Source organism: Oncorhynchus kisutch, linkage group LG20 (assembly GCF_002021735.2).
Source record: "Oncorhynchus kisutch isolate 150728-3 linkage group LG20, Okis_V2, whole genome shotgun sequence".
Taxonomy (NCBI): domain Eukaryota; kingdom Metazoa; phylum Chordata; class Actinopteri; order Salmoniformes; family Salmonidae; genus Oncorhynchus; species Oncorhynchus kisutch.
Genome location: NC_034193.2, coordinates 12,602,459 through 12,624,895, shown reverse-complemented (window position 1 = coordinate 12,624,895; position 22,437 = coordinate 12,602,459). Strand labels below are relative to the sequence as shown.

Sequence of the window (22,437 nt, the reverse complement as noted above, 5' to 3'; positions counted from 1 at the left end):
AATGATAAGGCAAGTTCGCTGGCTAACTCATCGATCCTGCATTGTAATATACCCCGCTGTATTAAGGAAGCAGGCAGATTTAACTATGAAGGTGTTTGTGTCTGGACTGAATGAACTGTGTAATGCTTCTGGCAGTTTGGTGGACCAACAACGAACTTCTAAAAGGGGGCCTCTTTATTGCACAGCAAAGCTAGGATTGTGATGTGTAAACTATATAAGAGAAGGGAGATGTGTGTGGTTATGTGAGTGTCAGTGCATTCAATCAACTACATGATGGCAGGTGCACATGTGAGCTGCACAGTTACACACAACAGGCCAGCAGACCTGATATGACATCTTCAGAAGTTGGCAGAACTTATGAGAGAAACCAGAGGAGCATACTGGTGTTAGAGTAGCTGGGGGCAGAGATCAGCACTGTCACTGGTACAGTATGATTATAACCTCTACTACATGTCAGATTTCTCTGGGAAAAGTGGGGACAGGATGTGGAAAAGGGAAGAAACAGTTAGAGACGGTTTCCCATACACAGATTAGGCCCGGTCCTAGACTAGACAACACATTCAATGGAGATTCCCTATTGCACTTGCATCCAGGAAAACCACCCCAAACTGTTTCAGTAAAATATTTCATGTACCATTAAAAGACAAACTGACAGATTGGTTGGTCAACCAAACCCTTTATTTACATCTTCACTAACACTCACCAAGACCACTTCCACAGATGAGAGAACAGTGAAAGAAATGCATGTTGTAAACATTAAGGTGTGGCTATTATATATATATATATATATATATATATATATATATATATATATATATATACACATATATATATTTTTTTACGGACTAAGGTGGTCCTTTCTGAATAAATGAACGTGTAACAAACAGTGTTAGTGACATTACCTGTGGTTAACGTTCTAATTGTACTGCTCAGAGTAGGGTAGTGAGAAAGCAGCAATGCGTAAACACACACACACACATATATACACACATACATATATATATATAAAATACACACACGGTCAACCCTGTCAGGACATTATGAAACAACTCATCAGCATTAGTCGCATAAGGCTTTGTCACCATCAGGACTGAGTGATTGTTGAAGTCAACGACATACATTCTAGAAAATAAGAAAACACTTCATTTGTTTGAATGACAGGCTCTTTATTTATGTCTCTAGGAGTCCCATTCAGTTCTTCTCTCAGCTTCTGGGATGACACACCAGTTAGGTGATTGGGTCCCTATGGCCAGCCAGTTAAAATCATCCACCTGGTTCCAGTTGTTCCTCTCCCGGTCCAGACCAGACACCTTAAAGTCCAGGTCCAGACCCGGGTAGGACCAGGCAAAGGGGGCGAAGCACACCCTTTGACAGTCTTCTATGATGGCGCGGCTGGTGACATGCAGATAGACCTGTGTGTCAGTAGTGTGGTGAGTCCGTAGCTGCTGGCAGGGGAAGGAGAGGGTGCTGCCGGTGCAGTGGTCGACGAATACAGAGCTGGAGACCGGCCCAGAGAAGATCTCACAGTTCTGGACGTGTTTGATGTGGACGGTACTTGGGGATCCCAGGAGTCTGACCTTGCAATTGGTCAGGTGGGTCAGGAGAACATCCTGTTGTTTGATCTCCTCCGCTGTCTTGGTCAGCACCTGCCAAAGACAAACAGTGGTCATCAGACATTTAAACGACATACCTTCAAAGAGTAGAATCTACAGCACAGTTGACTAGAGACAAGCATTCTCATAAGAAATTATTTAATGAATCGTGTTATGTTAGGGACTTTTACCTGGGATTCAAAGTGGGAGAAGCCGCACTGCTCTGGGGGGCTTATGGCTCCATCCACTTTAATTCGGCCAGAATCCTTAGGTGTTACAGGTGACGCTGGGTCCGCGACAGGTGGATCTACTTTGGGTGTATTTGCTGCACGCGACCTAAAGGCGAACTTCTTCTTGGGGAGAATCTCATCTCTCTTCTCGGTAAGAGAGTTCTGTAGTTTCTGGAGCGCCACCTGTGCCTGTCTCAGCTCGTACTGCGGTAAAAACACAATGCTGTCGTTTAGAAACTTCTGGAGCTGTTGTGTTTTAGTAGTCACCTCCTCCAAGGTTTTGGTGGCCAGGACACGGTCAGTAGCCCCCGAGCAACCAGCCAGTAACTTCTCGATAGCCGCCCTTTCGCTGCCGAACGTCGCGGTGAAGAACCCGCTCTTCTCCTCCGTGACAGACTGGCTCTTTTTCACCTCTTTCTTTCTCTCCACGTCCTCGAGCCTATCCTGTTCCCGTTTCAGCATCCCCTCGGGGATCTTCACGCCTAACTCACTAGGCCCAGAGTCCCCGTTTCCCTGACAAATACCACTCTCCACATCCATATTCTCGTTTGTGTTGTTGTGTCGGCACATGCGGAAGCGATAATGTCGCTTCGAAACAAACGGCATTCTCATTGGATAAATCCCTCCCCTCTTGTGGCTATACTGTCACTTAATTGGTGGGTTTATGGAACGGCGTTTCTTACGTTTTCCCCACTCTCACCTAGACCCAAAAGTCCACAGTGCCCACGAGAGCTGGTGTCAGCCAAACCACAGGTTCATACACGATTGTTTCTGCAACCCATAACAAATATTCATCTATAATGTTTCCCATGTTCTATCGTGCCCTACTGCGAAAACAAATGGAAGGATTCCTGGGTTTTAAATCGAGGCGAATATAAAATGAATCTCAGTATAAAGAGTATATCAGGGGCCACCTTCACAGTAGAAGAGTGTATTTATTCCTCAATGTCACACACACCTCACTTTCATATGCAGTAACATTGTATTATTCTGCAGGAAGGAATAACTTCACTCGTCCAAAGGAGACAGCTGTAACTGTTTGCAAAAATATGAAATGGGTCTATATTATATGGAATAAAATAGGCCTACATGAATTCACACCACAATAGATTGAATTGCGGTATACATAGTTGACCCCAATCTCTTATTGAAACATGGTGTCCAGAGCAGCACTATGAATAAGATTACTTATTAAAGCTGTTACCGCCCTCCTATATGGCCTTGGAGAGTATATGAGTGGAATAACGCCCTCGTTTTGATGATCTCTTTGTAGTCATTCCTCCTCAATTACTTAAGCAGCCACATCAAGGTGTGGCATCTATTAGTGGCCCCCTACCGTTCATAATAGCCAAGCGTACAGTAAAACAATTTCTTATTCATATGGGAGAATTTAAGTATATGTTAAGTAAAAAATAAAAATAATAATGAATGGTAGAACATAGTTTTTCAGTATTTATAGTTTAGTAACTATTTGGTTGTCCTATGTGAGTACTATGGAATAGTGCAATGCTATCTGTAGAATGCTCTGATGTTGCTGCCTTCTGCTGGAGCGGCACTACCCCGACTACCCGTGCTGTGATGGCGAGGAAACCCCGTTGACAAGGCACTGCTTTTTCATGACGGTGAGTTTCCCTTTGAGTGTATTATAATTTTGTGATAAAATTTCAAGGAAAAAACACACACAACCTCCTTCCTCCCTTCCTTCTGGGGGGGAATAGAGTGAGAGTGGAGAGAAATATATCTGAGACAGAACAGGGACAGTGAGAAAAATATATGAGTGGGAAAGGAGGGAGGGAGGAGGAGGAGGGGGGAGCAAATTAAAAGTTGCCAAATGGAGATATTGGGTTTCAAGAAGAGTGAGACAGGAGTAAGGGTTTGCCTTCTTTCAGTCGTCTTTATGTTATGCTAATCGAAATAAATATTTATGTCTCGACGCTGTTTAGTCCGTTTAACCGTGTCAACGAATTCTGTCCGACGTTTCTAAATAGGCGACAACGGAGCTAACCAAGAACAGGCCGATGTTTACCAGTTTAAAAAAAAAAATCCTCGGTCAAATAAGTAGCCCCAAGAGCTGCTTGATGGAAATCTCCACGCTCTAGTAAATTCCACGATTTGAAATACGTCTGTTCAGCAAATCGAGAGAAATGTGACGTTTTGCATGCTGGCAGATGAGCTAAATACTGTAGAAGACAAGTGGTCGCTTTTACCCCAACAGAGAAGGAGCACGTCAGCTAGAGGCTGGAAGGACAGGCTTTTTTTGTTGTTGTGCTCCAATACGATTCATTGTCTGTCGATTCAGTCTATTTTTTTGGGGACATAAAAAAAAATAGCAAGCTATACATTAACTGGCTTTGTTAACGACGCCGAAGATTGAGCGTCGTGCCACGACCGTCGTTAGCTAGCGGTTCGACTCAGCACAATGCTAAGATTTGGGAGGGTGTTATTGCCATGTCGAAATTCAATTGGAGCAAAAATGTTTCGACTATTCTTCGGATGAGCTGGTTTAGCTATCTCTTCTTATACGCCTACTCCGACCACTGGGCGAGTTGTAGGGGGGGGGGAGGAAATGCTATATTGTGTTTTTATTTTTGCATTTATTGGCCAGCTAGCTGGCCGAGTTCAAGCTAGCTGCTCGTTTTCCCACATTCGGCCAAATTTATCTAGTCAAATCTTTGATATTTCCAAGCCAACTGACAGGTTTTCTTTTACACTGCGTGTGAATTCGGACAGTTAAACGTTATTTGACACATATAAATGCAATGTTTAGTGGTGCTAGCTCGCCGCTATGGCATAAAATAACCCAAATGAAATGGGCAGAGGGACATTATAAAGCTAGCTAAGGTTAGCTAGACGCGTAGCCGACATACTACGACGCCATCAGATTATTTTCAACTAATCTTTCGTTAACTAACAATACTTGAAGGGACCATCCAAGAGCGCGTATATCGGTTTAATTTGCGAAGTAAAATGTATTGTTCTGTTTCCTTTTTTGGGGGGTGGAAAACTGCATATAAAGTGCCACGCTTATCTGCGTATGCCACATGTTTTGTTAAGGACAAACTAGCAGCCCAACTATAGAAAATGCAACTAGTTTCGCCATTTCAAAACGGCCTGTTAAATCTGATTAACCATAGTCGTGTAATTCCCTTTACATTGTACTACTCAATTGTAGCTGAGACTTTGTCGCATTGTTTTGAGTCTCATCATCAGGCTTTTCTTTCTCAAATAAAGATGGTGGCGGAGTCGCCATTTTGTTTCAGACTTGCTACATTTTTCCAGACTGATACGGGAGTACGAGGCTACATCACTGACTGGACACAATGTATCAGATTTGTAATTCGACATGACATCGAATGAATGATACAAATACGTAAAAAAAAAAAGTCTAAAATTGGGACACATCACAGTATATTAGGCCCCCTACACTGGCAATCCATTTTTCAAAGCCCCACCTTGTTTAACTCTGCCATTGCGGCTCTATGAATTAACCAAATAACAGGTTCGCCCTTGAGAATAGTATGATACTATTGTTATTCAATGTTCTATGGCACCTTCCGTCACGAGACGACGGTCAACATCATAGGAGTTAGTTCTGTGGAATGTTGGCTATAAAATGCTTTCTAAACGTTCAACTCTCAGACAACCTTGAAATTGAACAGGGTGGAGTTATTTACACCGATGGCCATCTTCATTCTATGGGAGGTGACAGGAGAGACGACCAATATGCAGGAGAAGGGTTCGGGAGCGTCACTCGCGGTCTGCTGTAGAGAGCATGGTGCTTGCAACGCCAGAATAATGGGTTGTTTGCACACGACTGTAAATCGCTTTGGATAAGAGCGTCTGCTAAAATATCCTATATTATTACTCTCAGGGAATCGGGATACTAGGTGGAGGGATAGGGGCAATACTGTACGTACTGTTCTCTTAACCTCGCTCTCTCCCATCTGTCTCACCCTGCTCCCTTCTACTCCAGCACAGAAAATAAAGGGTGGTTAATTAATGATTCCATGCCCGCTGTCAGAAAGCTGTGAGTGTTTTATTGCGTCATCACCAACTGTCACCACACACCACTTCCTCTTTATTGGCCCACTCTCAATGTTTCTGCATTGCTCTTTAGTGCTCATAAGCATTCATAGGAATTGTTGCCTCTATCTACAGTAGTGACAGGGGTTTGAATAAAAACTCATATTGCATTTGAGCATTTTTAGCATAGTTACAGAATGTATACAGTTAAAAGCCTTAATATAATATGTTCCACTTATCCTTCATTCCATTACACATAATTTTTCTCACGTCATCCTTCACTCTGCTCTCATCCAACCCTCCTCTCACTTCGTCCCTCTCTGCTTTCACCTCTCCCAGGTGTCATGGATGATGAGGACGATCGCCGTCTTCTGGATATTATAGGGTAAATCTGTCTAACAATTAAATCACAAACATAGTCTATAACATATCTAACACTAAGGCATTCATAATGGCAGGTGGAACAGAGAAGTATGTTGCCCAGGGGCTACAAATGTTAACTAAATTGCATTAAAAAAAAATCTGATTGTCTCTGACTCGAGCTCCCTCCCTCTCCAGAGATGTGCAGGCATTGAATGACTACCTCCACGGCTCCACCAACAAGTCTGTGAGTGTTTCCCCCCTCTGGTCTACTAGTTCATCCATGCCTATTTAAACTAACATAATATTTAATAAAGTTAGCAGGCTGCTTTGTGATACAGGTGAAGTGACTGTGTGTTTTCTCCTTCAGATTGAGGAGGATGATGTGACGAACGCAGCGTACGGCTCTGCTGGAACCTTCTTCACTAGTAACACTGTGAGTCTTAGTAAACCTTTACTTACCTGCTGCCAGTGGGTTTATATACTGACGGAACCTGTGTAGTTGCCAGCAGCATACCACCCTGCATCCCGCTGCTGGCTTGCCTCTAAAGCTAAGCAGCATCAGTCCTGGTCGGTCCCTGGATGGAAGACCAGATGCTGCTGGAGTGGTGTTGGGGGGCCAATACTGTTCCCTCTGGTCTAGGGAGATCCCAGTGCAGTGAAGGGGACTTTGCCCCGCCTATCGTGCAGTCTTTCCGATGGGACATTAAACAGGTGTCCTGACTTTCTGTGGTCATAAAAATCCCATGGCACTTATCATAAGATTAGGGGTGTTTACCCTGGTGTAATGGATAAATTCCCAACCTGGCCCCATTCCATCGTGGCCATCTAATCATCCTCCTAATTTGCATATATCACTCCTCACCTCTCCACCTGATAGCTGGTGTGTGCTGAGTGTTCTGGCACAAAAATGGTCGGCGTGCATCACCCAGGTGGGTGCTAGACACTGATGGTGGATAATGTGAACTTCACACTATTATGTAAAGCACGTTGAGTACCAATTATAGTTATAAAGTGTTATTTTTTTCTCTCTCTCAGGCTGGTTCTAACTCCGGCCTCAAAGATGGCGAGTTTGAGGATTCAGCGGGGGCTGGCCTCCAGCTTTCCAGCAGCCTATCATTCATCGAGGATGAGCTGGGGGGAGGAGCCTCTCCAGGAGGAATGGATCTTGGAGGAGGAGAGGACCAGCACTTTGACATCCTGCAGAAGTCTCTCATGGAGGCAGACATCACTGAACAGACCCTGGAACAGGAGGCCATGCTAGACTCCCAACCACCTCTCCCTCCGGCCCCCTCCCCATTCCCCGCCCAGCTGGTCTCGGGGGGGTACAGCGGCGGGGTCACCACGGCGACAGCAGCGTTTCCCAGTGGTCAGTTTCTCCAGGGCGTATCCCAGGTGTCCCAGCTGCCCAACGGCCAGGCAGGGGGGCACATCCAGGTGTTGGGGTCCTTCGGAGGTGGAGGGGTCCAACAGATCCTCCTCCGGCAGGGTGGGGAGATCGGGGGGGTGATGGGGGGAGTAGCATCAGGTGGGCAGGTGTTCGCCGCCTCCTCCCAAGTGGGCCAGGTGAACCAGGTGGGCTTGCCCTTTAAAAACATCCCCCTGCAGAACATCATCATCCAGAGAGGACCAGGGGGCACCCAGGCCCTGGTCAGACCTATCCAGCCCAAACCCCTTCAAGCTGGGGCTCAGACAGTCTACAGCCTGGGACTCCAGACCACAACCACCACCATGGTTAACACTGCGGCCCAGGGACACTACACAGCTAACGGCTCCATCCTGGTCCACTCTCCGCTGGGGCAGCAGAACCAGGGACAACAAGTCCAGGCCAATCTGGCCCCAGGGCAGTACCTGGTCCACCACAATGGCTCCTCAGACCCATCCCAATCAACCATGGTAGCCAATCAGAACACAGTGCAGCTTGTCACCGGGCAGAACTTCACGGCGACGGCGGGTGGTCAGCTGATCCAAGTGGGAGGCAGTCAGGTGGGAGGCAGTCAGGTGGGAGTAGGGGGAGCCATGACCCAAAAATGGCAGACTTTTCCTGGTACTAGCCCTGCCCCCATCCAGGCGGCATCAAATCAGGGGTGTCTGACGCTGGTTGGCACAGCGACCGCAGGGGTTCGGGGTCAGGTGTCGTGCAGCCCAGTGCAGCGCCTCGCAGTGACTCAGAACAGCAGCTCCCTCTCCCCCATGTCTCTCTCTGGTACTGGTACTGCCACACAGGATGAGGAATACTCACAGGTACTAACTACAACTCTCTACCACTCGCTCACTCTCTCTCTCTCTCAATTATTACCCTTTTTGTATTTGTTTCTATGAATATTTAGTTGTTTTCTTCTCCACTTCCCGTCACAGGCTCAGACACAGCTTGTCAACCTCCTTGGAAACAAAGGTTTGTGTTTGTATATGAGTTTGTGTCTGTGTGTAGTTACAGACATAAAGGAACCCCTCTCCTGATTTCTCTTTTTTGTCTCCTAGCTGTGAAAACAATGACCTCTGTGAGCCAAGACTCCCTGCTAAACACACAGGTAGTCTACATGTTGCACACGTGTGTGTTTGTGTGTTAGTCTGTGTTTGTGTGCGTGATGATGAAAATGACGTGTCTCTTGTAGGTCAGCGCTCAGAAGAGGCAGGCCCCTCAGCAGCTCACCAGAGGAGCAATGTAAGTAGTGTGTGTTTGTGCGTATAAATCAGTGGAGGCTGCTGATGGGAGGACGGTTTGATGTAATGGCTGGAATGGAATAATATCAAACACATGAAAACCATACGTTTGATACCATTCCATTCACTCCAGCCATTACTATGAGCTGTCCTCCCCTCTACAGCCTCCAGTGTTATAGATGTGAGTATATCCACATATGCATTTATACTGATTGTATGCGACAAGTGTACAATGTGTATGTCTGCAGGATGCTACATCAGTTGACGATGGATCGTTCAGGGGTTCTGTCACCTGACATCACCCGCTTCACCTCATTGGACGACGCACTGCACAGACTCCTCCCCTACCACATGTTCCACGGTGCTCCGCCCAACAAGGAAGAGTTTTCTCAAGGTCAGAAACCTCCCCTACACCGTGTGTGTGTGTGTGTGTGTGTGTGTGTGTGTGTGTGTGTGTGTGTGTGTGTGTGTGTGTGACACTGTGTTCTGTCTGTACCAGTGGATGATGAGTTTGAGACGATGGCGACTCAGGTGTTGAAGAGGACCCAGGTTATGATCAACAAATACAGACGACTGCTGATGGTGGAGGCTGAGGTGAGAACACACACACACACGGACATATGCACATACACACAAATACTTGTTTATCTTCAAAATTGTAAGGATGTTGCTAAGTCCCTCTCTTCCTGCAGCGCTCCAGTCCCTCCTCAGAGATGGTGATGATTGACAGGACCTTTAACCAAGAGGAACGGCAGAACCTGACACAGGACAAACGTATGATACTGGTTGACCCAGGTGAGGAGGAGGGAAATGGCCGGAATGTGTATCATTCAAAAGCTGTGGACCATTATTTTTCATCATGTCTCTTTCTCTCTCTCTCCCTCCCTCCATAGATGGCTTCTTGGAAGATTTCTGTTGTGCGGTGAAGCCGTCTCTCCTCTCTCCCCCCTGCCTCCCCTTGGAACCTCTCTCCTCCCCCTCGTCCAGCCATGGCCATAGACAGTCAGTGGGGGAGTTGAACACAGACCACCCTCACAGGACAGACCCCCAGTCAGGCTATGGAGACCCGGGGGGAGGTAGTGGGGGAGGAGGAAAAGACTCTTATAAGAGTATCATTGACCTGAAGAGAACTCAACATAGCAACTCTGGAAACAAAGCTGCTTGTAGCATCAACAACAACAACAGCAACTATCACCTTGGAAACGTGGCTGCTACGGCCACAGCGGCAGTGTCGACGGGGACGGAACAGACTCAGCACCTGTCTCACCTGCCCTCTCACCCCCAGGTCCCCCTACCACTCCCTCCCACCCCGCCCGACACAGACTCGGTTCTAGAGGCAGCCGTCAACAGCATTCTAGAATGTTAGAGACTGACAGGCAGACGTGCCCATCACTCTATCCTTCCATTCCTCCATCTCTCATCCTCCCATCCTTTCCCCTCAGCTCGCTCCAGGGATTACATGCTTGTTGTTTATTTTCTCCTTCTCTCTCTCATTGTCAGTCCAGTTCAACCAGCTCTGAGTTAGTTACAGCCATATAAATATAATCTAGATTGTATTTCTATGGTTACAGTATTATATTTACTGTAGGACAGCCAGGTGTCATTATCTTTGTGACATCATATCCTGTTGGGTGTGAGTGGGGAGAGGATGCAAAGATTGTCTATTATATTGACAAAATAGTCGATAGACAATGGAAATACATGTCCTCTAAGATGGAAGGCAGGTGGGAGGTGGCGAGATCAGGTAGGACTATTTTAGCCAATGAGAGGGCAGATACGTGTGTGAATAACAGGCCATAGAGATAGATGGAGGACTCATCTCTGTATCTGCCATCATAGTGTCTGTGACAGCATGGGCAGCGCCATTGAGGCTATTTCCATTTTAAAGTAGTACATTTTCTTCTTCATTAGCCGATTGCTTCCAACTCATAGGAATCCCCACCCAGTTGGCTACTTTAAAATGGTGGAAGCCCCAATGGGCACTTTAAAACGAGTTATATCCACGAAGAGTTCTCTATATACAGTATCTCTATGACAACAGGTACAACTCAGATATTACTGCTACGTGTGTCCACTTATATCAGTGCATTTGTAACAACCTAACCATTGCAAAACTTCTATTTGATCAAATAAGCCTCATGAAGCAAATGAGCAATTACATTTTTTGTTGGCCAAATTCGACACCCTCTCTCATTGACCTCTATACAAACATTCCTAAATTCCTGAAACCCAATGTTCGGCTACGTCCCACAATGCTGAAGTTCAGGGAGGAGGAAGATGATGATTCTGTGCCTGAGAAATTCTACGTTGTCCTTGAAATGTTTACATGAAGAAGCCTTGTAAGAAATGTCCTTTTTGCACCTGACATTGCACACCTACACATAAAATACAGTAGTAATTGATGGATTGGAAAACTACAACAAATATTTTTGTGTTTTCTACTTCAGTCTTCACGGTAAAGTCAAGCCAGAGAGACTCACTCACACTCTGTGTCTATATAACGACTAAACAAGCAGCTTTTGGTTTTCTGTCAGTTGTCATTTTCTTATTTGGCATTTTTCTTTTGTACCTTAAAGGTATGTGACGCCCCTCTGCACTCACACACATTCACTCTCATTAGAGTATATTGGTGCTGGGGGGGAACTAACTCCTCAGATTGAGGGAGAAATGTTTTGCCTTGTTTATCTTTTTTTGGCTTCAATTGTTTATAAATCATGATTTGTGTTGTTAGGGATGTGTGTACCAGCGAAGTTAACACGCAACCACGGTAACCATGGTGAGATTTAATGACCCTGGAAGGTCATGGGTTGTATGTCTCTGCGTACGTACGCTGGAAAAATCACTTATTACTTCGCCTGCTTAACTTTCCTCTCCTCTATTCTATCCATCACTTCCCTCAGTCCTCCTGTCCCGCCCAACAATTATACCCCAATCAACAGGAGAGAGAGGGGAGTGTCTATGCTCATAAATTGACTGAATGAACAGACTGAAGGCTTTAGAGAGAGAACACAGCTGTCTGTTTTACATGTTGTCCTGTCAACCCTCTGTATTTCAGCCCTGGTCCTGACCACCCCCATGTCTCAAATTACACCCTATGCCTGTGATAGTGCACTACTTTTGACAAGCTTATGTGGCGTGGAGCAAAAGTAGTGCACTTAATGGGGAACAGTCGTTTCACACAGGAGTGCCTAAGGTTGATATACTAGGCTCTTTCTGGCAAGGAGTGACACATTTTTACTTCATTACCCCCATTTTCACTGTTTACTTTTGTCTCACTCTGTACATGATTTGTATAGTTTTTATATATATCTATATATAAAAATGAAACAATATTTATACTTTTTTGTAAAGAAAAAGAATGTAAAAACATTTTGTATTCTGTTGGCTATGAAGTGTTCCAAAAGAAATCGTTACAAATACTGTGTTGTTCATTTTTAGTTTGTGTTCACTACAACAGAAAGAGAAAAGTCAACAATAAATTCATTTTGAATACAATCATAAATGGGCATAGCCTGATTCATTTGAAACTGAACCTGTCTCAAACATGTAGTATTGGTAAAACCTTCACAGTCAGTTAAATACTGCAAGCACACACACTGTAATACTTGTTATTATAGTATTACTATACTTGGGCCAGTTTGTCTCATGGCTGGTCATGACTACATTCAATCATTTGAGGCATTGATTGGGAGGGCATGCTACACACAGTACATTGTCAGTTTAAACAAAAACAGTCCAACAGTGACACTTGCTGGATTGGCTGGGAGTCCTTTAGGAGTGCTGAATTAGCTTTGTTGCTGTTCTCACTAGTTTAGAGAGAACACAATTCATTTGTAACTTGTCCTAGAAGCAGACGTGCTGTAACACTGAGATATCCTTCTCTTTCATAAACAGTTAACAAAACAACAGAAAATGCGACATAAATACTTAAAGAGTTGTACACAAGGTCTACAAGAAATTAAACTTCAAACTGAAATGAGACCATTTCCCTGGGCACCTCAGTGTTGCTTCTGTATACATTTCATCTCCTTTCACACAGAAGAATATGTGTATAAAGCCAAAGCATTTTCGCCATAGCTGCAGCTCGTCAAATATGTCTCCTGTTGGAAAATGTTTCTCCACCACACCACTAGGGGCGCACTCCCAGAGTGAGAGGTTTCCCCTTAGTTTGACCCCTACCACTCAGCAGGGCTCAGTGGTACTTCCTCCAGCGGTCCTGCTCTAATGAGGGAAAACACACAACTCAGTAAACATATAAAGAAAGTCAGTCAATTTTTTAAAGAAAGATTGAAGTCACACACTTACTGATGTGTGGGTAGTGCCAGGTGTAGCCCAGCACACAGTATCCCGCTAGCAGCATGGCCACTCCTCCCACTCCACCTTTCCTCACATTGATATACCTCCTGTAGTACCACTGCCATCCTAGAGAAAGAAAGATGGTAGATGGACCTAAAAGAGATATCATGGGATAACCAAATAGATTCACTGTGTGTGTATATGTTTGTTGGGCTGGGTTCCCCTACTGGCATTTTATTTGGCAACCCCAAGTCTTCTGATTAAATATATATATTTTTTAAAGATAAAAACCTACTACCATACGCCGTTCAAAGGCGCTTAAATCTCGTCTTGCCCTTTCACCCTCAATGACATACATACACAATCCATGTCTCAATTGTCTCAAGGCTTAAACATCCATCTTTAACCCGTCTCCTCCCGTTCATCTACACTGATTGAAGTGGATGTAATAAGTGACATCAATATCACCTGGATTCACCTGGTCAGTCTATGTCATGGAAGGAGCAGGTGTTCCTAATGCTTTGTACACTCAGTGTACATTAAAAGTTGTTTCCACTACTTTCAAAGCAACTTAGTAGCCGGTAACTTCTTAATGTTTTGTATACTCAGTGTATGTGATCGTAAACAAATGTAAGCAAGGATTAAAATTATTATGTTTTTGTCAAGTTTCTGTTTGGACTTCTTGCGGTCAATTTGTAGTCTACAAATGATTTGTAACTATGTTCCGGCCCCCTGACCATCCGCACAATGAAAAACAATTGTCCTATAGCTGAATCTAGTTGATGATCTCTGGTGTAGAGTGTCTTCTACCGCTGATCAGGGCCTGTAATCCATTTCTGGGGTTGCGGGGAGCTCTGGTAGCGATCCAGCAAGGTAGTTCCTTCAGTCTCACCTCCCCTAGAGACAGTTTACCTACAACACAACATGCCAGTCAATCAGTGCTGGTCTCATCATCTACAGGGAGTAGGGATGTCAATGGTTAACCAGTTAGTTAGTGCTGGTCTCATCTACAGGCAGTAGAGATGTCAATGGATTAGGCAGCCATAATACAGTAGGACCAGAGAAACACTACAGACCCATGATCCTCTGCTCAGTGCCATACTTCCTGGTGTCGAATGGCGCTTTCTCCCTTGTCACACTCTGATTGGCTGTTGCTGACTCTGTCCTCACGGAGGTTTGACCGAGTTCAACCGTGAGCAGTCTTCTGGTCTTGTTATACAGATAGTCTTTGTTACAATCAGCGGTTGTGGTCTGAACACGGTCCAGTACTGTTGAAACGTGGTTGACCATGAGTGGTCCCCTGTTGCTTGTCTTGCTGCGTAGACGGTCTTTATTGAGGTCAGAGGTTATGGTTGGGTTATGGTCCAGTGCGATTGTCTTGCTGTACAGACGGTCAGGTTTGACGGTGATGTGGTCCTGTATGCTGGGTCTGGGCTGACCACTGCCTGACCCCTGCAGCTTCTCTTCTCCTCCCACCTCCTCCCTACTGCTCCCCACCTCCTCCTTCCAGAAGGGTCTTGCTTCACTCTGTGCCCCTGGTAAAGGCTCCTGGGACAGTGTGGCAGCAGCTCTGGCTGTCTGAGCGGATAGTTCAATCTGCTCCCTCAGTGAAACCTTCTTCTTAGAGGCAGCTTTGGCTTTAGTGCTCACTGGGGCTGTGGCAGGGACTGGGGCTGTGGCAGGGACTGTGGCAGGGACTGGGGCTGTGGCAGGGACTGGGGCTGTGGCAGGGACTGGGGCTGTGGCAGGGACTGTGGCAGGGGCTGTGGCAGGGACTGGGGCTGTGGCAGGGACTGGGGCTGTGGCAGGGACTGGGGCTGTGGCAGGGACTGGGGCTGTGGCAGGGACTGTGGCAGGGACTGGGGCTGTGGCAGGGACTGGGGCTGTGGCAGGGACTGTGGCAGGGACTGGGGCAGGGACTGTGGCAGGGACTGGGGCTGTGGCAGGGACTGTGGCAGGGACTGGGGCTGTGGCCAGACTGTCCTTGGAGAGAATGTAGTTTTTAGTAGTTGTCAATGATGATGATGAGGAAGGTGATGGTGTCTTCTTATTGTTTTTAGTAGTTGTCAATGATGACGATGAGGAAGGTGATGGTGTCTTCTTATTGTTTTTAGTAGTTGTCAATGATGACGATGAGGAAGGTGATGGTGTCTTATTGTTTTTAGTAGTTGTCAATGATGATGATGAGGAAGGTGATGGTGTCTTCTTATTGTTTTTAGTAGTTGTCAATGATGATGATGAGGAAGGTGATGGTGTCTTCTTATTGTTTTTAGTAGTTGTCAATGATGATGATGAGGAAGGTGATGGTGTCTTCTTATTGTTTTTAGTAGTTGTCAATGATGATGATGATGATGATGATTTCTTACTCTTGGTTGTAGTTGCCAATGGTGATAACGCTGGTGATGGAGATGAAGATGATGCCTTCTTACTCTTAGTAGAAGTTGTTGATGGTGATGAAGAAGACGATGATAAAGATGTCTTCTTGCTGTTCTTGTCTGTGATGAGGTCAGCTGGGCCAGGGGGGGTCTGCGACCTTTGTGTGGTTGTGGTGACCGGAGCCATCTTGCATCTGGGAAGGTGGCTGTTCAGTCTCTTGTAGTTTTTCCCACAGAACGGGCACGTTTCACTGGAGGACGACATCACTGCTGGAAAAGAGACAGGATTATAGATGATGTAAATATTATGTTGTTATTATGGTCTGACAGAGTTTGACACAAAGGATGAAATTATTTTCAACCAATAACTTTCTAGCTTTAATATCTTAAGAGAAAAACTCTACATAATCTATACATTAATATGTAATACATGCATTACTTTTCTCGCAATCAAATGGGTTAATGAGTTTGATGACCATTATTAGGCTTTTATAGTCTGCATAGCCAGAGTCGTGCTCCTGACAATGGGAAATGCCATGTTGGCTTACATAACCCGCATGACATGAGTCTTGAGTGGTAGAATCAATTTTACTTGCCGTTTGTTGGTTGCTAGAACGAAACCAGCGGCACTTCAACATCTTCTAATGCTTATCATCTTCTTCTCGACGAAATGTAAACTTGTGTCATTTTACTGTACCCGTGGAACATTTGCTGCACACGTTGTTTCAACCATAACATTTTTGTCAGCTAAATACTTTTGGAAAAGACCCCTTGGGTAGCACAAGTAAACGCCTGAGGAAATTAGCTAGATAATTCCACATCGAAAATATTTTCAGCACAAATAAAGCTTTAGAAATGTCTGATAGTACTTTCTCTAAACGAACTGTTATTGCACTCGTTACCGATACAGCAATTGGTTAGATTTGTAACGGTAAAAACGAAACAATGTATCTCGTAGTCTAGAGAAAGTGTGCGTGGTAGTTGAAAAATAGATCTTTGCTGACCCCTAGTGGAAGCTACACCCACAGATAGAACAATGAGACAGAAATTTCACCGGATGTATAAATGTGAAACATCCGCTTGGCGTTTACACTCCCTGACAAATATGGTGGTAAGCGGAAGCCCAGTGGACGGAAGTGGGAAGGCCAAATCAAATGAAACGCGAAAGAGCGTGTACTCGCTGGAATTATTATGCACGGTAGTGAATGACAGAAAACAGGCGCTTGAAATTAGAAAGCAAGTCCACTTTTCTCGCGTGTATGCGAAGCAATGCCCGTAGCGTTTCTTTTGATTTGGCCTGGAGAAGAAAAAACTATATGGATTTTGAGGGACATTCTGCAAATGTTCTCATCTATGAAACATTTGATCTCAATACAGTTTTCTGTTCGAAACACTAGCATCACATTTTTGTAGACTTTACACTTTGGCAAAGATTTAAAAAATTGCGTTGATTTGTGGGCAGCGGTCTAAGGCACTGCATCTCAGTGCTAGAGGCATCACTACAGACCCTGGTTCGATTCCAAGATGTATCACAACCGGCCGTGATTGGGAGTCCCATAGTGCGGCGAACAATTGGCCCAGCGCTGTCTGGTTTAGGGTTTGGCCGGGGTAGACCGTCATTGTAAATAATAATTTGTTCTTAACTGACTTGCCTAGTTAAATAAAGGTTAAAAATAAAAATAAATATTGCACACGCGAAATACAGAGTAGGCGTTCCCTAACGAAAATGTGCAAATAACGCTAGAACGCTTGGCTCTGCCCACGTCCTTGCTTGTTCTGCCAACTCTGACTCATTGTTACCATTGAAAACGAGAGGCTGTAGTCTATCTTGGGTTACTTATAAACATCTTTGCTTACAGCTCCAGCCTGCACAGAGAGACTGGAACCAAGGATTACCTGTTTAATGCGAGTAAAGTACGTAGGATAAAACATGTCATAACAGGCCTGATGGAAACAGAAGATGTTGTCGGTAAACGTTCAATATATCGAGAAAAAGAAAATAAGTTAGACAAGGTGGGATCTTTTTGTGTCGGTAAAATGAATTATGCGAGAATTGTAGAAATCTCGGTGTGAACGCTTTTATGCGCAAATATTAATATAACTCTCATATCGAAGTAAATTTGGAGTCACGTGATGACATTGTATGGTTCTCCCACAACAACTCGTCGTGAAAGAATACCGTTTATTCGGATACAGATGAAAAAAATTATGATGAACTTTACAGGGCAGTGAAAGTGGAAGTTGATGAGTTTGAAACTGCTTTCCAATAAATACCGAGGATCTTCTTGTTCTGGTGACATGATAGTCGATGCTTGGCTGCCTTTTGCCAAATACAAATGTTCTTACTCTTCTGGCTATTATAATATTCACATTATACCTGTAACTGCAAACTGTTGGCAAGCCAACAGGTGGGTGTCAATACCAGTGTACGTATATAACGCACATTGTTTTTTGGTGAGAAAACCCCAGTTGAAAATGCGATGGAAACCCATTCAATTTGTATTTTTTATTCGCTACATGGGAATTTAACCGCAAAATGCACAACATCATCACGCACAGTTTTTGTTATTAGTCAATGTGATGGAAACACATCTCTGGTGGGAAAATGCGCATATTGTTTTTATGGGGATTTTTATATTTGCATGAACATCTGCCTATAGAGTACCACGGTGTGAGCCATTATACTAATAAAACATAGTGATCAAACAGGGAAATGGCTCCAATCGCTTTTCCCACGATTCATTTCCCCCCCATAAGGGATTTAAAAATTGTAGGAACATTTCAAATAAGGGCCAAGCAAGGGACATTTGCAACGCAAGGCCCCTCAGCCCTCAGTTTTTAATAGAGTTCACAAGTACAATTTTTCAGGGAAGTTCGGAACCAATCATACACAGGCAGTTAGGAAAGCTATGGCTGGCTTTTTCAAGCAGAAATGTTCATCCTGTAGCACAAACTCAAAAAAGTTCTGAGACACTGTAAAGTCCATGGAGAATAAGAGCACATCCTCCCAGCTGCCCACTGCACTGAGGCTAGGAAACACTGTCACCACCGATAAATCCACTATAATTGAGAATTTCAATAAGCATTTTTCTACAGCTAGCCATGCTTTCCACCTGGCTACCCCTACCCCGATCAACAGCCCTGCACCCCTCACAGCAACTCGCCCAAGCCTCCCCCATTTCTCCTTCACCCAAATCCAGATGGCTGATGTTCTGAAAGAGCTGCAAAATCTGGACCCCTACAAATCAGCCAGGCTAGACAATCTGGACCCTCTCTTTCTAAAATTATCTGCCGAAATTGTTGCAACCCCTACTACGAGCATGTTCTACCTCTCTTTTGTATCGTCTGAGATTCCCATAGATTGGAAAGCTGCCGAGGTCAACCCTTTCTTCAACGGGGGAGACACTCTAGACCCAAACTGCTATAGATCTATATCTATCCTACACTGCCTATCTAAGGTCTTTGAAAGCCAAGTTAACAAACAGATTACGGACCGTTTCGAATCCCACCGTACCTTCTCCGCTATGCAATCTGGTTTCGGAGCTGGTCATTGGTGCACCTCAGCCACGCTCAAGGTCCTAAACGATATCATAACCGCCATCGATAAGAGACATTACTGTGCAGCCGTATTCATCGACCTGGCCAAGGATTTCGACTCTGTCAATCACCACATTCTTATCAGCAGACTCAATAGCCTTGTTTTCTCAAATGAGTGCCTCGCCTGGTTCACCAACTAGTTCTCTGATAGAGTTCAGTATGTCAAATCGGAGGGCCTGTTGTCCGGACCTCTAGCAGTCTCTATGGGGGTGCCACAGGGTTCAATTCTCGGGCCGACTCTCTTCTCTGTTTACATCAATGATGTCGCTTTTGCTGCTGGTGATTCTCTGATCCACCTCTACGCAGACGACACCATTCTATATACCTCTGGCCCTTCTTTGGAGACTGTGTTAACTAACCTCCAGGCGAGTTTCAATGCCATACAACTCTCCTTCCGTGGCCTCCAACTGCTCTTAAATGCAAGTAAAACTAAATACATGCTATTCAACCGATCGCTGCCCGCCTGTCCAGCATCACTACTCTGGACGGTTCTGACTTAGAATATGTGGACAACTACAAATACCTAGGTGTCTGGTTAGACTAAACTCTCCTTCCAGACTCACATTAAGCATCTCCAATCCAAAATTAAATCTAGAATCGGCTTCTATTTCGCAACAAATCATCCTTCACTCATGCTACCAAACATACCCTCCTAAAACTGACCATCCTACTGATCCTCGACTTTGGCAATGTCATTTACAAAATAGCCTCCAACACTCTACTCAACAAATTGGAAGCAGTCTATCACAGTGCCATCCGTTTTGTCACCAAGCCCCATACACTACCCACCACTGCGACCTGTACGCTCTTGTTAGTTAGCCCTCGCTTCATACTCGCCGCCAAACCCACTGGCTCCATTTCATCTACAAGTCTCTGCTTGGTAAAGCCCCGCCTTACCTCAGCTCACTGGTCACCATAGCAGCACCCACCTGTAGCACGCACTCCAGTAGGTATATCTCACTGGTCACCCCCAAAGCCAATTCTTCCTTTTGCCGCCTTTCCTTCCAGTTCTCTGCTGCCAATGACTGGAACGAACTGCAAAAATCACTGAAGCTGGAGACTCATATCTCCGTCACTAGCTTTAAGCACCAGCTGTCAGAGCCGCTCACAGATCACTGCACCTGTACATAACCCTTCTGTAAATAGCCCATCCAACTACCTCATCCCCATACTGTATTTATCTTGCTTCTTTGCACTCGTGTCTCTACTTGCACATTCATCTTCTGCACATCTACCATTCCAGTGTTTCATTTCTAAATTGTAATTACTTCACCACCATGGCCTATTTATTGCCTTTCCTCCCTTATCCTACCTCAATTGCACACATTGTATATAGACTTTTTCTACTGTATTATTGACTCTATGTTTCTTTATTCCATGTGTAACTCTGTGTTATTGTATGTGTCGAACTGCTTTGCTTCATCTTGGCCAGGCCGCAGTTGTAAATGAGAACTTGTTCTCAACTAGCCTACCTGGTTAAATAAAGGTGTTCTCAACTAGCCTACCTGGTTAAATAAAGGTGAAATAAACATAAATACAATTGTGTTCACTTCGGGCCTGAAACACCTCATAATTCAATTCGCAATGATTGTACATCCGCTAAGACTGGACAGTTTTATCTCAAAGACTCAATCATGAACACTCTTACTGACAGTGGTGGCTGCTTTGCGTGATGTATTGTCTCTATCTTCTTGCCTTTTGTGCTGTTGTCTGTGCCCAATAATGTTTGAACCATGTTTTGTGCTGCTACCATGTTGTGTTGCTGCCTTGCTATGTTGTCTTAGGTCTCTCTTTATGTAACGTTGTGTTGTCTCTCTTGTCGTGATGTGTGTTTTGTCCTATATTAATATACACTTCTCAAAAAAATAACGGGAACACTTAAACAACACAATGTAACTCCAAGTCAATCACACTTCTGTGAAATCAAACTGTCCACTTAGGAAGCAACACTGATTGACAATAAATTTCACATGCTGTTGTGCAAATGGAATAGACAACAGGTGGAAATTATAGGCAATTAGCAAGACACCCCCAATAAAGGAGTGGTTCTGCAGGTGGTGACCACAGACTTCTTCTCAGTTCATATGCTTCCTGGCTGATGTTTTGGTCACTTTTGAATGCTGGAGGTGCTTTCACTCTAGTGGTAGCATGAAACGGAGTCTACAACCCACACAAGTGCCTCAGGTAGTGCAACTCATCCAGGATGGCACATCAATGCGAGCTGTGGCAAGAAGGTTTGCTGTGTGTCAGCGTAGTGTCCAGAGCATGGAGGCGCTACCAGGAGACAGGCCAGTACATCAGGAGACGTGGAGGAGGCCGTAGGAGGGCAACAACCCAGCAGCAGGACCGCTACCTCCGCCTTTGTGCAAGGAGGTGCAGGAGCACTGCCAGAGTCCTGCAAAATGACCTCCAGCAGGCCACAAATGTGCATGTCTGCTCAAACGGTCAGAAACAGACTCCATGAGGGTGGTATGAGGGCCCGACGTCCACAGGTGGGGGTTGTGCTTACAGGCCAACACCGTGCAGGACGTTTGGCATTTGCCAGTAAACACCAAGATTGGCAAATTCGCCACTGACACCCTGTGCCCTTCACAGATGAAAGCAGGTTCACACTGAGCACGTGGCAGAGTCTGGAGACGCCGTGGAGAACGTTCTACTGCCTGCAACATTCTCCAGCATGACCAGTTTGGCGGTGGGTCAGTCATGGTGTGGGGTGGCATTTCTTTGGGGGGCCGCACAGCCCTCCATGTGCTCGCCTGACTGCCATTAGGTACCGAGATGAGATCCTCAGACCCCTTGTGAGACCATATGCTGGTGTGGTTGGCCCTGGGTTCCTCCTAATGCAAGACAATGCTAGACCTCATGTGGCTGGAGTGTGTCAGCAGTTCCTGCAAGAGGAAGGCATTGATGCTATGGACTGGCCCGCTCGTTCCCCAGACCGGAATCCAATTGAGCACATCTGGGACATCATGTCTCGGTCGATCCACCAACGCCATGTTGCACCACAGACTGTCCAGGAGTTGGCGGATGCTTTAGTCCAGGTCTGGGAGGAGATCCCTCAGGAGACCATCCGCCACCTCATCAGGAGCATGCCCAGGCATTGTATGGAGGTCATACAGGCACGTGGAGGCCACACACACTACTGAGCCTCATTTTGACTTGTTTTAAGGACATTACGTCAAAGTTGGATCAGCCTGTAGTGTGGTTATCCACTTAAATTTTGAGTGTGACTCCAAATCCAGACCTCCATGGGTTGATACATTTGATTTCCATTGATAATTTTTGTGTGATTTTGTTGTC

General features: G+C 45.2%; 3 protein-coding genes across 5 annotated transcripts; 1 reads left to right on the top strand and 2 right to left on the bottom strand.

Annotated features, from left to right (window-relative positions):
- Window positions 1-656: 656 nt before the first annotated feature.
- LOC109865344 (tubulin-specific chaperone C-like) lies at window positions 657-4,291 on the bottom strand. Its single transcript, XM_020453438.2, has 2 exons — window positions 1,784-4,291; window positions 657-1,646 (listed from the first exon to the last, which is right to left on the bottom strand). Exons 1-2 carry the CDS (start codon window positions 2,432-2,434, stop codon window positions 1,179-1,181), a joined length of 1,119 nt encoding a protein of 372 aa, XP_020309027.1. The 5' UTR covers window positions 2,435-4,291; the 3' UTR covers window positions 657-1,178.
- LOC109865343 (BRD4-interacting chromatin-remodeling complex-associated protein-like) lies at window positions 3,318-12,371 on the top strand. Of its 2 annotated transcripts, XM_020453436.2 has the most exons (13): window positions 3,323-3,444; window positions 5,796-5,849; window positions 6,185-6,230; window positions 6,404-6,452; window positions 6,576-6,641; window positions 7,244-8,449; window positions 8,564-8,600; window positions 8,687-8,736; window positions 8,821-8,870; window positions 9,118-9,263; window positions 9,369-9,463; window positions 9,562-9,664; window positions 9,763-12,371. In XM_020453436.2, the coding sequence occupies exons 2-13, from the start codon at window positions 5,822-5,824 to the stop codon at window positions 10,233-10,235; spliced, it is 2,349 nt and encodes a 782-aa protein (XP_020309025.1). In that variant the 5' UTR covers window positions 3,323-3,444; window positions 5,796-5,821; the 3' UTR covers window positions 10,236-12,371. The 2 variants fall into 2 exon arrangements, with proteins under 2 accessions (XP_020309026.1, XP_020309025.1); XM_020453437.2 differs by lacking the exon at window positions 5,796-5,849 and having other exon boundaries at window positions 3,318-3,444.
- LOC109865345 (mucin-5AC) lies at window positions 12,277-16,517 on the bottom strand. Of its 2 annotated transcripts, none has more exons than XM_031799849.1 (5): window positions 16,137-16,517; window positions 14,242-15,810; window positions 13,976-14,077; window positions 13,175-13,291; window positions 12,277-13,090 (listed from the first exon to the last, which is right to left on the bottom strand). In XM_031799849.1, the coding sequence occupies exons 2-5, from the start codon at window positions 15,803-15,805 to the stop codon at window positions 13,062-13,064; spliced, it is 1,812 nt and encodes a 603-aa protein (XP_031655709.1). In that variant the 5' UTR covers window positions 15,806-15,810; window positions 16,137-16,517; the 3' UTR covers window positions 12,277-13,061. The 2 variants fall into 2 exon arrangements, with proteins under 2 accessions (XP_031655709.1, XP_020309028.2); XM_020453439.2 differs by having other exon boundaries at window positions 14,242-15,807.
- Window positions 16,518-22,437: the final 5,920 nt, after the last annotated feature.

What these genes read in the sequence shown, in the direction of transcription:
- LOC109865343 (XM_020453436.2), top strand. Translation starts at nt 5,822, where the DNA reads ATGATTCCATGCCCGCTGTCAGAAAGCT. An exon ending in ACGGCTCCACCAACAAGTCT is followed by an intron (nt 6,453 to 6,575) that starts GTGAGTGTTTCC and finishes TTTCTCCTTCAG; the next exon opens with ATTGAGGAGGATGATGTGAC. An exon ending in ACTCCCTGCTAAACACACAG is followed by an intron (nt 8,737 to 8,820) that starts GTAGTCTACATG and finishes TGTCTCTTGTAG; the next exon opens with GTCAGCGCTCAGAAGAGGCA.
- LOC109865344 (XM_020453438.2), bottom strand. Translation starts at nt 2,434, where the DNA reads ATGAGAATGCCGTTTGTTTCGAAGCGACATTATCGCTTCCGCATGTGC. An exon ending in TCTCCCACTTTGAATCCCAG is followed by an intron (nt 1,647 to 1,783) that starts GTAAAAGTCCCT and finishes TGTCTTTGGCAG; the next exon opens with GTGCTGACCAAGACAGCGGA.
- LOC109865345 (XM_031799849.1), bottom strand. Translation starts at nt 15,805, where the DNA reads ATGTCGTCCTCCAGTGAAACGTGCCCGTTCTGTGGGAAAAACTACAAG. An exon ending in CACTGAGCAGAGGATCATGG is followed by an intron (nt 14,078 to 14,241) that starts GTCTGTAGTGTT and finishes GTTGTGTTGTAG; the next exon opens with GTAAACTGTCTCTAGGGGAG. An exon ending in ATTACAGGCCCTGATCAGCG is followed by an intron (nt 13,292 to 13,975) that starts GTAGAAGACACT and finishes TTCTTTCTCTAG; the next exon opens with GATGGCAGTGGTACTACAGG.